Below are 14,467 nucleotides of genomic sequence, written 5' to 3'. Positions count from 1 at the left end.
GCATTAAATTATGCAGAACAAAGCTAGGGTATAATTAACAGGTGGGTTATTTTTACCTACACTTGAAATTCTGCAGGGTCCAATACCTTCTCAAGTGATTGACAATCGTCTTAACAGTGTTTTAAGTCTGGGGCTTTGGGGCATTAATTTTATCTCCGTATTTGTTTTGAGAGTCCTAGACTTGGCAGCTTGCAATGATGATTAAAACTCATCAGTTCATCTCACCTGCTGACCTGATGTGGACAGGTGCTCTCAGCAACCAGGCTGACGGCAGTGAGTATGCTGTTTGTGTAACCTGTGCTGTTTCTTTTTCAGACGGGGAACTGGTGCTTTTAAATCCAGAGTGGGACTGCCTGCGCCTGCTCCTGTTATCAATAGCAAATACGGACTCAGAGAAACAGATAAACGTTTAAATAGGCTTAAAAAGTTAGGTGACAGCAGCAAAAATTCAGACAGTCAATCTGTCAGCTCTAACACTGATGCAGATACCACTCAGGAAAAAAACAATGCAAGTAAGTAAGGGAGGTTTGATAAGCATATCTTTTTTTTTCTTAAGTGTTTTCACAGAGTTTGCTTTCTAAAGCATGCTTTAGTAGCTTTGATCTTTTGAACATTGAGAGCAGCCCTGGGATTCATGCACTTCACCAGCACTGCAAGGTTCTAGAAGTGATTCAAGCACAAAGCAGTCTCTATCATGCCTCCAGATTTCAGATGGTGCTGAATTGTCTGCTTTTCTTGAATACTTGGTAATGGGACATTGAATCTCTTCGTCATGTGTTCCAGGGTTGTCATGTTTGACAGAAAGCTATCACGGTGTTAGTCTCTGTAATGGTGTTGTTAGGTCTGCAAGAAGACAGAGGCCGGGGCAGCAGCACACAGGCACTTGCCTGTTCTGCACTGACCAGTCTGTTAGCAGGGATGATGGACTTGGGGGGTTCATAGCTTCTGGTCTCAAGGCTTCCACCTTTTTACTACCCACATGCCATTTTCAGAATGAACTGACCCAGTTGCCAAGCCACCAGTCCCCAGACTCAGAGTTGTGGTAGAGCAGCAGTTTGAATGTCACTGTACTGTGACGAGTTGTCACAGTCACTGCCGAAAGTGGGAAGAGAGATGGAAAGGAGAAGGGGAGAAGCTTTAAGATCCCAGTGGCTTGTGGGGGCAAGACCTAATGGAACTGGAAAAAGAGAATGAAGAATAAAGAGAAAAGAAAGAAGAAATCCCAAATGAGCATAAGAAAACACATCATGTTTGTGGAGCTTTGACATCCTGGAACCATTCTGCTCACTACTGGTTTTCATCTGGGTGACACCAGTTTGCTCTAGTGGCCACTAAAGCAGTAGGCTCTTCAGTCTGTCTTGTCTCTGATAGGAATAAAATTTAAAAGTTTTAACTTGATAGTCCCCAGAGTATGCCTATTTTGGCACTGTAAATGTCTGTACATACTTCTGAGCAGTAAGTACCCTCTGAGGTCTGACTCTTGGAGACTTTTTACCTGTCTTCTGATGCTTTGAGCCCCCTCTGGGTGCTCTCCACTACAGAAAGGCCCAGAGAGCAGGGACGGCGTCTCCCATGATGGTGAGTGTCGCTGCCGCGAGCTTCCGAATCAGCCTGCTGCTGGAGTCGGAGGCCAGGGCTGCCCTCTGTAGTGCGGGAGGCAGTGCTCTGTTCCTCTTCAGTCTTTAACGTCCAGAGTGAACCAAAAAGAGCAGTTAGTTTGTCATTCACTGTTGACTGTTGGTTTTAATAATAAATGCAGCATAATCAACATTTTGTTTTCTGAGTCTGGTTCCTTGGTGAAACTGGAGACTTTGAAGCCCCTTGTATAAAGTGTCTACATGATAACACTTAAAAGTGAGCTGCTCCCGCGAGTGGAGATGGCCCCGAAGCTGTCCACACAGCTCTGTGGCGTTGCTGGGGTGTTTCGTGTTCTGATGCATTAACTCTGTTACTGATGTGCAGGTACTGAACTCAGTACACCACTTAGTGTAAAAAATCAAAATAGGGGAAAAAAATTTTGGAAGGTGCTGAGTGTTCTATTATGTGACCATCTAGGGAATATATGTTAATAAACCAAATACGTGTTCAAAGTCTGCTATTGTTAAAGAGATAGAAAAGTGCGTGAGGCTCAGGCCCTTCTGTCAGGGACTTCAGGCCTCAGCTCCAGAACCGGACCAGTACACAGTAACTCTGAGGACTACATGCCACTTCCTAAAGGCTGGAGGAAGCAGGTAATCCTTTGAGCAGTAGTCTCAGCATTACAGACTAGAACTAGCACTTTACTGTGACTGCTCATATTGGGGTGCTTCCTTTATTCAGATTACCTTTCTACAGAATGGTTGTCTTGAGTAATTCAAGAGCTGGCGTAAGTAACTGTGAGGGTCCTGAGACAGTTACTGGACATGGCCGGGGGCTCTGAAGGAGCTCGAGGCTTACTCCAGCCATCTCTGAGAACCTTGTTCACTAAGTATATTTGTAGCAATATTTCTCAGGCTCTTCCAAGTATTCTTTTAGGCTGTATTTCTTGTGGTGTTTGTGTCTTGACCGTGCTCCTCTGCCTGTTGAAAGGAGGACCCTTGAGTCTGCAGTGGGTGCGAGGCCGGAGCTGCCCAGCCTCTCTCCTGGGTGGCATGGGCAGATCCTAGGTGTACAGGCTGGAAGTACCCGTCTCATCCCACGGTTTGCTTAGAGTTCAGCAGCTCACAGCTGGAGAGGAACTGCTTTCTTTGAACAACATACATGTTCTTAAACATTTCTGCCTAGTTGGAAGAAAAAATTACTTCTTCCTTCCATGCAGCTCCTGTTTTGGAGTCTTCTCAAGAACCACAACTTGACTGTTTGCTTTAGCATCCAGAGAGGAGACAAGAGATCCATTTTCACAGAATCAGTCCACAGACCTGAACTATATGCTGTTACTAGAAGATTCTGGGTTTTTTGGCTCTTGTGCCTCAGTGGCTAGGCCGCTCCCCACAGTGCTGCCTCAGGATGTGAGTGCAAGTCCCAAAGGACTCCCCCCAGCAGAATCATCTCATTCAGCTTGACTGAGGAGCACCCATCCTGGAGACGGACTGGGCCACCACTTGTCACTCTCTGTCCTGCCACAGACATCACTAGTGAATCTGAATGCTCTTTTCTGCTGAGCCTACAGGCTGCTTCCTAATCCTTTCCAACACCCTGTTCCAGGCAGACATGCCCATGGTGGTCCCGTGAGGTGGAGCCTGCTTGTGGTGCCTGATAAATTCCCTGAACTGAAGTCCTTAGACCCCCTGTTGTGAACATCTCAAGCTGTGTGAGGCCTCGTGTTCCCTTGGTCCCACTGTGTGTGTTTTTGGGGCTCTTCCAGTGCAGAGTGTAGATGCAGCCCAAACCATTGGGGTGCTTTGGCGTTGTTTCCCTGCACTTGTTTCTGGCTGTCATTCTTGAAGCCCACGCAGAGCTGCCTGATGATTCTGAGGGCACCCTGAGGTCGCCATGATGGCCACACCGCAGGTCCTTTACCAGGAGCTGGCACTGGCCCCATGACAGCTCTGTGGTGTGCCTTAGAGGCCACCTGACAGTGTGGTCCCCCTCGAGCCAGAAACCTCGGTTCAAATCCCATCTCTGCCGCCTACCAGATGGACACTCCTGACAGGCACGTGAGTCCACGTGACCCTGGTTTTCACTTAGGGTAATAGCTCTTACCTCAAAGAATGCTTATTAGGATTCAGGTCATACTAATTTGGCCATCCCGCACTGTACCTAGTACATACTAACGGCTAAGGGTGTGTGTCTCCAACCCAAAGCACTGTCCAGGTTTATGCGGTTGGGATTTGTCCCCCATGAGGGAAGGGTACCACATGGGGTGTTAGTGCTGGAGCCCGGGGAGCCACTGCCCTGCCCGCCCCCACTGTGTCAGGATCTTTAGTCTCTTGGTAGACTCTTCTTAGTTCAGCGCCTCTCCTTCAGCCCGCTGTTGCTGGCACTCCCCATGCAATAGAGGGTAGCGGCGCCTCCATGGGACAGTGACGAGCCCTGGGCACTTAGTCCCGTTACTCACAGTTGTCTTACCAGCTGTGCTATTTCTGTCCTTTGACTTGAGCACACCTTTGAGCTGGGCTTTTGATAAGATAATGCTTTTCAAAGGAAATGAGAATACACCAATAAATACATAAATATGTAAGTGAACTCTACGGCAAAAAGATGTAGCATCGCCTACAGTCTCTGTTGTGCTCTTTAGAACACAGACATACTAAAGTGCTTTGTCAGTGGTTCACTGCAGTCAGCTAACAGCCTCCTGAAAGGAGGGGTGCAAGGGGGAGAGCCGAGATTCAGAATCACCACACAGTGAGATTCATCCAGGGCTTAAAAGGAAGTGCCGAGTGTGGAGAACCTCAGGTGCTGTGAGGAGTCCTAGGAGGGTAACCTGTCAAGAAAGTCATGAAAGGCTTCCTGAGAGAGGTGTTTGCTGAGCTGAGTCTTGAAAGGGGGTGAGAAGTCGGCCAAGCGGACCGTGCTCAGAGCAGAGGGACCGTCCCAAATGAGGACGTGAAGACCAGTGTAGGATTGGGTCAATAGAGTCATCAAGGCTGGAAGAGAAGGGATGTGACCGGAATTGAAGATTTTGGACTTTATTCTTCGGTCTTAGGTTACGGGAAGGTTTCAAGCCCAGAGGCGACCAGAAGTCCCAGGAAAATCACCCTGGGCTGTAGTGGGGAGTGGAATGCTGGGAAAGCAGTAGGGGGCAGGGACAGGCAGGAGCTGGTGCCGGAGTTACGGCAGGAAACGGTGGCATTGGGAATGGAGGGGGAGGCGGGTCCAGCGACAGTGCAGGAGTGAGCTCCTCGGGACGTGGTGGCTGGCATCAGGGATGACCTCCCTGTTTCTGCTCAGGCAGCTGACTGCCTGGTGGTGGTGTTGAACCAGATGGAGAACAGGAGGAGGAGCATGAGGCTTGGTGGTGAGTTCCCTTTGGGCATATTGGCTTGTGAGGGGCTTATGAGACCACCTTAGAGGGAGATCAAGGTCCAAGGGGTAAGGTGAATCTAATTAAGGAGGGATTTGGGCTAGAGAACATGGCATGGGAACTGCCAGCATGTCACTGTGAACAGCCGGGACAGGGGCCGCTTATCCCTGGGAGACAGTTTTGAAGGGGTCCAGGTCACGGAGTACAGGCCACGGGGCAGATGGAGGAAGCCTGCCAGGGACGCAGAGGGACAGCCAGGGGATGGCTCTTGTGAACAGGCAAGGAGGGCCGTTCAGGAAGAAGAGTGGCTAGCAGTGTCTCCTTCTGCAGAGAAACAGCAAAGGTCCCAGCTGAAACGTCTTCATGGGTTTTCATGGCAAGGAGGCTGTGAGAGAGATTGGCCAAAGCTGTCTCTTGAGGGCGATAAACTGGATCCAAACTGCAGGGTGATAGCTGTCAAGGATACAAGAAGTACATGATCATTGCAGAGGAGTGATTGCAGGTCTGAAAGGAGAAGCTTGATCATAGAACGGTCCTTGAAGAGCCATGGAGAGAGGTCACCAGCAACCACATTGAGAACAACGAACACCAGCACACTGGTGCATTTCCATCAATAAACACACCTCCATTCACCTTGTAGGAAGCCTTATGAGCATAAAGAAATCTTTTAGCAAAAGGATTCCCTGGATATCCTTATACTTTAAAAATTATTTCTGGCAAGTTCTGGGTAATTCCAGTTCATGATACCATGGTTCTCAAGTTGAATGGCACCAAACTTTACTGCTACTACTATTCCAAAAATAAGGGAGAAGTGTGTTCTTAGTTCAGTCAGGGGATATTGTTCCTGGGATTCTGCTGTTTGGAGATCCCAGAGCCACTTATGAACCAGTTCCTTAGTACAGAGACTTCTATTCTTGATGGTCTGATACTTTGGGAACTCTGTTAGGCATTCTTGCTTCTCTGTCAATAAAAACGACTTGATGGTAACCTAACTTGCTCAGCCATGCAGAAGGAACAGCAGTTGCCCTGGGCGACCCCCAGCATGGAATGAATGATAGTCTTGTTGGGAAATGTACTGGGCTTACCCATAGTAAACTGGTTTTCATTCTGTTTCCTGCTAAGAGGTGGTGAGGATTAGTGTGGTCATCTCAACATCCCTAGTGAATGATTTAAAGAGGTATTTTGATGGGAAGAGGTCTTCAGGTGGGGGATGGGAAGCAGACGACGTCTTGGAGAAAAGGGCGCCTGTAAAACACTATGAATACAGATCCAGTGTGTAAGCGGAGAGAAAAACAGAAGGCAGAAAGTCAGCGGCAAGGTCAGAGGTTCACCATGCAGGGAGCTTAGCCTCGAGTCACATGTAAGCCTTTTGAGAAGCCCTTCAGCTGTCATATTAGTTTCCAGGTTTTGTCCCCATGGGGATTGTTACAGCCTTTTGGGATCCTTGTCCAGAGGGAGGAATTTGGGTCCCCCCTGTCCCGAGTGTGACTCCAGCTGTGTTACTCTTCCTTCTCTCACTCTAGTCATCAGTGGGCAGTCACTGGAGGGATGGGGTGAGCTAAACCCTGCAGCCTCAGAGTCTCTGCAGGTGCTCACAGCCCTGAAGGGAACAGCTTCAACAGTGTGATATTTGGGGTAAATATCTACTGGGAGTGACAGTATGTGGTTCTTGTTCAGTCGCTAAGTTGTGTCCAACTCTTTGAGACCCCATGGACTACAGCACGCCAGGCTCCTCTGTCCTCCATGTTTTGCTCATAGTCATGTCCATTGAGTCGATGATACTATCTAACCATCATCCTCTGTTGTCCCCTTCTTTTGCTTTCAATCTTTCCCAGCATCAGGGTCTTTTCCAGTGAGTCAGCTCTTTGCATCAGGTGGCCAAAGTATTGGAGCTTCAGCTTCAGCACCAGTCCTTCCAGTGAATGTTCAAGGTTGATTTCCTTTAGGATTGACCGGTTTGACCTTGCTGTCCAAGGGACTCTCAAGAGTCTTCTCCAACACCACAATTCGAAAGCATCAATCCTTCAGCAGTCACTCTTCTTTATAGTCCAACTCTCACATCGGTACATGACTACTGGAAAAAACAGTTTTGACTATACGAACCTTTGTCAGCAAAGTGATGTCTCTGTTTTTTAATATGCTATCTAGGTTTGTCATAGCTTTCCTTCCAAGGAGCAAGCATCTTTTAATTTCATGGCTGCAGCTGCTATCCACAGTGTTTTTGGAGCCCACGAAAAGAAAATCTGGCACTGTGTCCACTTTTCTTCCCTTCTATTTGCCATGAAGTGATGGGACCGGATGCCACGTTCTTAGTTTTTTGAATGTTGAGTCTTAGTGTTTTCACTCTCCTGTTCACCCTCATCAAGAGGCTCTTTAGTTCCTCTTTCTGCTATTAGAGTGGTATCATCTGTGTATCTGAGGTTGTTGATATTTCTCCTGGCAGTCTTTTTGATTCCAGCCTGGGATTCATCCAGCCTGGCATTCTGCGTATGGTTCTTAGGATCTCTTTCTCAGTTGAAGACATTGTAATAGAATTTGTCTCCTGGAGCCCTTTAGTCACCTGTTGCTGTTCTGGATTACTGGTCAAGTACTATGCTCTGAGTTAATGAATAATGGAAACATTTTAAATGATGAATTTAAGAAGAATTTGTGAACGAAAAAAATACTGGTTTTGCTTAGCTTTACTTCAGATGTTCTCTGCAGTAAAATATTAAATCAGGAAAAGAAATTCTCAGTTTGGACTAGTGCCCTGACAAGCTTAGAATGAAATCTAGGCCCTTGCTGTGCTATAAGAACCCTTTAACCCTGAGTTTACTTCCCTGGAACGTGAATCAGTGCTTCTTAAGTTAGAGGCAGAAATTAGAGGGATAACGTAAAGAAAAACTGTAGGAATTGCTTGTGTGCAGACAGAAGCTCACTTGGGGCCTGTGTACCACCTGTGTGTGGAATTGAAACACTTCACAGCTAATCATCTGGGTGTTGGCGTTGTTTTGTTGAACATTACTGGGTTACCAAGACTGTTTTTCACCCTTATTTTTTCTTTTAACTTTACAGCTTCTAACCGAAAATCTTCAGTTGGTGTAAAAAAGAACAGCAAGAGCAGAACATTAACAAGGCAATCTATATCAAGAATTCCAGCTTCTTCCAACTCTACCTCATCTAAGCTAACTCCTATAAATAATTCCAGGGTACCAAAGAAACTGAAAAAACCTGCAAAGCCTTTACTATCAAAGATAAAATTAAGAAATCATTGCAAACGGCTAGAGCCGAAGAGTGCTTCGAGAAAACTCGAAATGGGAAACTTGGTACTGAAAGAGCCTAAAGTCGTTCTCTACAAAAATTTGCCCATTAAAAAAGAGAAGGAGCCAGAGGGACCAGTGGAGGCCACGGTGGCCAGTGGGTGCTTAACCAGACACGCGGCGAGAGAGCACAGACAGAACTCGGAACGAGGCACCCCTTCGCACGCGGAGGGCGCCCCCTGCACCTACACAACCAGGCGGTCCATGAGGACAAGGATGACCTTGAAGGAGACCTCCGACATCAAGCTTGAACCAAATACGCTGGATGACTATAGAAGTGACTTGACAGAACCTTGCCCAGATGGTGGCGAGCAGCTCGCTCCCGCGGCGATGGACGAAGAGCTGGCCCACGAAGCTGCACAGAAGGGGGAAGCCAGGTGTCCTAAGAGCGAAAGCAGCATGTCCAAAAAGAAGACACAGCCGGCGAAGCTGGTGCGGCAGCTGGCAAAGGCAGAGGAAGCCAGTCCCGTGCATGAGTCCCCGGGCAGGCCCGGCACGGGGCCCGAGGCAGCGGGGGCCCGCCCTGACTCCGGAGAGCACAGCAGCGTGGAGGGCGTGCCCGGGAGCTATGCAGACTGGGCCCGGGCCCCTTCGCCTGTCGGTGCATCCCTGGTGACATCAGAGAGCTTCAAAACAAAAGATGGCTTCCGAACTGTGAAAAGTAAAAAAAAGAGGCGGATCACGAGGTATGATGCACAGTTAATCCTGGAAAATAACTCTGGGATTCCCAAGTTGACTCTTCGCAGACGTCATGACAGCAGCAGCAAGACAAATGACCAAGAGAGCGATGGGATGAATTCTTCAAAAATCAGCATCAAGTTAAGTAAAGACCATGAAAATGATAATAACCTCTATGTAGCAAAGCTCAACAATGGATTTAACTCAGGATCAGGCAGTAGTTCAACAAAATTAAAAATCCAGCTAAAGCGGGACGAGGAAAGTAGGGGGCCGTATACGGAGGGGCTTCACGAGAACGGGGTGTGCTGTAGTGACCCCCTGTCCCTCCTGGAGTCGCGTATGGAAGTGGATGACTACAGTCAGTACGAGGAGGAGAGCACAGACGACTCCTCCTCTTCAGAGGGAGACGACGAGGATGAGGAGTATGACGATGACTTTGAAGACGATTTTATCCCTCTGCCTCCGGCCAAGCGGTTGAGGCTCATAGTTGGGAAAGACTCTATAGATATTGACATTTCTTCCAGGAGGAGAGAAGATCAGTCTTTGAGGCTTAACGCATAATAAGCTCTTGGTCTTAACTTGACCCGGGATAACTACTTTAAAGAAATAAAAAATTCCAGTCAATTATTCCTCAACTGAAAACGTTTTAGTGGCAGCACTTCTATTGTCTCATCACTTATCAGCATAATACTGTAGAAAGTGTACAGCGTACTGACTCTTCTTAAAAAAAGTCTGATTTGTGCAAATTTTTATTGTACTTTTTAAATAGCCTTCTTATGTGCAATTCTGAGTTAGAGGTAAAGCCCTGTTGTAAAATAAAGGCTCAAGCAAAATTGTACAGTGATAGCAACTTTCCACACAGGACATTGAAACCAATAATGTGGCTACACAGTTTCCTTTTTTTTTAACTTTAAAAGCATCAACTGGCTCTTTAATATATGACTAAACAATAATTTAAAACAAATCATAGCAGCAGCATATTAAGGTTTTCTAGTATATGCTAATATCACCAGCAATGATCTTTGGCTTTTTGATTTATTTGCTAGGTGTTTCCCCCTTGGAGTTCTGTCAGTTTCACACTGTTTGCTGGCCCAGGTGTACTGTTTGTGACCTTGGTTAAATAGCAGACCATTGGGTGGGACTCAAATTGGTTTCTTTAAAAAAAAAAAAAAAAAAGTACAATTACACGCGTGACAGCTAATTTTCAGTACATTACATGTACAAGGGTAGCAGTGTGCAGGATGAGTTTCGATACAGCGTATTTATTGCTTGTCATGTAAATTAAAAGACCTTGTATTTAACACTTTTCAATCCTTTTAGATAAAATTGTTCTTTGCAAGAATGATTGGTGCTTATTTTTTCAAAAGATTTGCTGTGAACAATGTGACGACAACAAGCAACATTTATCTAATGAACTACATTACAGCTCTCTTAATTTGGGTCTTCGAGTTTTCTGTTGCACTTGTAAAATGCTACAAGGAATATTAAAAAAAAAAAACTATTCACTTTAACTTATAATAGTTTATGAAATAAAAACATGAGTCACAGCTTTTGTTCTGTGGTAACCTATAAAAATGTTCGTCTTTGAAATTCAGTGTAAAGAACTGAAAACAGTGTATATGTTGTAAATATTTGTGTTGTGAGAAATTTTTGTCATAAGAAATTAAAAGAACTTACCAGGAAGGTTTTTAAGTTTAGAAATATTCATGCCAATAAAATAGGAAATTATAAATATATAGTTTTAAGCACTGCATCAGTGGGAGTTCTTGGCTTATGTTAGTTTATGTTTGAAAATATCAAAGATTTTTTTTTTTTTACTATATTATCAGTTAACAAAAAAGAGGAGTCAGATTTAATTTGTTTTTGAAGCACTTTGAAAAGAGAAATTAATGTTTAAGTAACTTAATGAGCAAATTTTTGATTACTACTTTATGTTCAATACCAACCTTCCATTTCTCTGGATTATTTTACAAATCATTGGAAAAAGAATTTGAGAATATAAATCTGTAGCAGGTGTTTGACACCAGTGGGTCTCTTTATTTCTGGGAAATGTGTACATGTGCTTTCGGATATACAGTGTTCCTGAGTAAAATCAATTTAGGGAATTCGTGTAGTGTCTAGAAGAGTAGCCCATATCTTGAGATACTGAAAGGCCTCTGCAGGTAATGAGCAGTCCAGTGGGAAAACCTCTGCTGTCAGGACTTCGTGATTCCTGCCAGCTTCTAGGTTCTTGAGGACATAATTTAAATTAAGTTCCTTAAAACTGTTGCTAGTAGATTCCAAGTAGAAATTGGTAATATTCGTAAAGGTTCTCTAATTTAAAATTTTCCGCTCCTTCCGTCCTTGAAGGAATGACTTCCGTGGTCTTCTCTCTCGTCTCGTCCCTGTTTGTTACGGTGCAGTTACATCCCTCAGGTATTAACGTGGGATCAGACGGCCCACCTCGCCCACTCACACCCCCTCGGCTCACTCCATCTAGCATCTTCACCTCTCGACGTAGGGCGGTCCCACAGGTCTGTCCCCGAGCACGCAGAGCACTTTACAGACTCACCCAGCCCTCCCGAGTCTCCAGGTGGCCGTGGGGGGCAGGGGGGCTCACGCACCAAGAAGGTCACGCTTAGACCCTGCGTCCGGGAGGCACCGGAGCACAGCGAGTCACCCTGATTGGTGGGAACCCCACCTAGTTTGCAGTCTGGAAGAGGTTCAGAGACTACATCTTGAACCGTTCTTTTGGAATACCAACAATAGCCACTTCAGGAATTTCAGTCTTAAAGGAAAAAGTAACAATACCACATTTCCCACTTTTCTCCATTTTTTAAGCTTAACTTTAGTAATTTATTTATGACATTTAACTTTACTGAGGCCCCGTCTTTGGGGGCTGAGCTTCCCGTGGGTCCGGAGCAGTGAGGCCCGGCGGTCACTGCCTCGGGAGGCGGTGTGCACAAGCGCTCGGCGGCCATGGCCGACGCCTTCCAGGGAAACCTGACTTCCGTTTTTACAGTGAGGGGCCTCGGTGTTGGCCTGCCTATGCTGTAGGACTGTGTGGAACGGCCAAGTCCACACACTGCCGACCACTTGGAAAAGGTTGCAATCAATAAAACTTCTAGCCTGAGCTTATGCAATGATTGGTAAAGATTGTGGCATTGTAAGAATTAGGAAACGATCGTAGAAATATATGTAAAGTATTCAATTTTCAATCATTTTTCAAATTACTGTTTTAAATTGTTTTGCTGAGTTGTAATACTTTTGAGATACAATGTATTCCTTGTACTGAAAGAATGGAAAAAAAAAAAAGGACTTTTTCAGCATTTGAGGTAAGTTCTTTAACGTTTCATTAAAAAACATTTTTTACAAATATTTTGTACATGCACTTGCAGTATTGAGGTTAATCATTTTAATAAATTCGGAAATTAAAACAGTTTGGCCGGTGTTCACTGTATCTGAGAAGATCAAAGTGGTGACTTTGTCCACGAGGTTTTCATTTAGAGTAGAATTTGTAAAAATCACACTTGCTGAAGCTTTTCAGTATCTCTGCATGTTGAGTTTTCCGAGCCCTGATCTGCTCTTTTGCCATTTGGTTTAGATTGGGGTGAGCATACGTTCCTCTCAGTGGGGAGACCACTTGTAAACTGCCTACCCTCCCAGCCCTTGAACCTGAGAAAGTTAACTAATGGTTCCTGACTTCTTGGTCTTTTCCCACATTGAACTGGACAGAACTGGCGCAAATAGGACTGTGTGGGTCCCTCTTTCCCAGTTTCTGTAGCAAAACCTAGTCGAGAAAAGACTGACTTAGGAATCAGGAAACCTGAGTTTGCCCAGCTCTGCAACATGTGGGTGACCCTGAGCAAGCTGTTCACCCCCAGACCACCTCTTTGCAGCACCTGTAGGTCAGCGTGGACACCTGGTCCTATTGCCAGTTAAGCTGCAGGGTGAGCCGCGTCCACTCTCAGGGCAGTCAGTGTGAGAGTTGCAACCAGGCCATGAACTTGGGTTCCCAGTGTGACAAAAAGCTAAGAGGTGGCCTGGTAAATCCACAGCCTCTTTCAGAGGCTCGAGTCTGCTGTCTGCCCTGAAGCAAGTTGCTCCTTCTCCATAACCAGTGGCCTGCCGCCCAGAGGCCTCATGTGAGTTGTTTCTCCAGTGCCGACTGAACGTGCTCCCACAGTGTTCGGAGTGGCACTCAGCAAGGTGCAAGCCTGCTGCTGACCTTGGGTGAACCCCAGGACTAGGAAGCGTGATCTCCTGCAAGGGAGGACGAGAAGGTCTCCAGCCTCCTCCCTTCCCTGCTGTCACAGAGCTTGGGCATCGCTTGTGTTTGCCAGTGATGGGCCCAGAGGGAAAGTGGGTTTTGACTCTTCCAGAAGGGGCAGGCTACATGGATGGGCAGAACTGGGAAGGCGGGGGGAGGGTCTCCCGCTCGAGCTCCCACCACCTGCCTTCTTGCACGTTGACCCTCGCACTGTCCCAGGGTGTTAAGCTTTCGTTCTTGGAAGCAGTTGGAAAGCTGCTATCCCGGAAGACAGAAGAGAGTCTGCAGCCTCATCAAAATAACTTTGGTAAGGTTTTTATTTTACCCTGTTTTCTCCTTGTCAGATTAGTGAGTTTTCCTGCTCAGTTGCAGTGGACAGTGGCTTCTCTTTTGGGGGTCACCTACCCTATCCTGCTAAGGGGAAGCAGAGCACTGCTGGGTCTGCTCAGGCGTGCAGGAGGGCTGCCCTGGTCTGAGCCCCTGAGCAGGCTCCGCCCAGAGTGGCAGGTGCATTCTCTCTGTGGTCCTCATGACCTGCGGGAGCCCAGTCTGGGGACGCCCTTCCAGGAGGAGCCAGGCAGGTTGAGGAGAGAGCAGGCGGAGAGGACGTTTGACTGAAGGTGGAAATGATGAGGATAGGAAGGAGGTGGGGACCAGCAGGTCTGACCATGGAGACAGAAAACTTCCACAGGGTGAGGCTGGTGGTGGGGTGTGGTTTCCTCAGAGTCGGTGAGGAGGGGTCGTCTTAGGATTACAGGTCTGTCTTGGCAACAAGAGGAAAAGAGACAGTCCGTGTAAGGGGGAGCCAGTTCCAGCACTGGGTTTCTGTTTGGTCTGAAGTAGGAGGTGAGGTCTGATTCATTGGAAGGACTGATGTTGAAGATGAAACTCTAATACTTTGGCCACCTGATGGGAAGAACTGACTCATTGGAAAAGACCCTGATGCTGGGAAAGACTGAAGGCCAGAGGAGAAGGGGACGACAGAGGATGAGATAGTTGGATGGCATCAGTGACTCGATGGACATGAGTTTGAGCAAGCTCCAGGAGTTGGTGATGGTCAGGGAAGCCTGGCGTGCTGCAGTCCATGGGGTCACAAAGAGTCAGAGACAACTGAGCTCCAGAACTGAACTGAACTGAGGAGGTGAGGTCAGACCTCCTGGTAACTCAGCTGGTAAAGAATTTGCCTGCAATGCCGAAGACCTGGGTTGGGAAGATCCCCTGGAGAAGGGCATAGCAACCCACTCCAGTATTCTTGCTTGGAGAATCCCCATGGCAGGCTACAGTCCATGGGGTCTCAAA

The 14,467-nt window shown here is 46.7% G+C and overlaps 1 protein-coding gene across 5 annotated transcripts in view; it reads left to right on the top strand.

The window, feature by feature from the left end:
- Window positions 1-12,337, top strand: part of KMT5B (lysine methyltransferase 5B) — a 53,145-nt gene extending 40,808 nt beyond the window's left edge. For all 5 annotated transcript variants that reach the window (XM_043451197.1, XM_043451198.1, XM_043451199.1 and 2 more), the window contains 2 exons: window positions 316-512; window positions 7,997-12,337. In XM_043451197.1, the coding sequence (XP_043307132.1) occupies window positions 316-512; window positions 7,997-9,480 (1,681 nt within the window). In that variant the 3' untranslated portion in view covers window positions 9,481-12,337. The remainder of the gene's footprint in view (window positions 1-315; window positions 513-7,996) is intronic.
- The last annotated feature ends 2,130 nt before the right edge of the window (window positions 12,338-14,467 follow it).

Source organism: Cervus canadensis, chromosome 29 (assembly GCF_019320065.1).
Source record: "Cervus canadensis isolate Bull #8, Minnesota chromosome 29, ASM1932006v1, whole genome shotgun sequence".
Classification (NCBI taxonomy): domain Eukaryota; kingdom Metazoa; phylum Chordata; class Mammalia; order Artiodactyla; family Cervidae; genus Cervus; species Cervus canadensis.
This window is presented reverse-complemented; position numbering and strand designations above follow the sequence as displayed.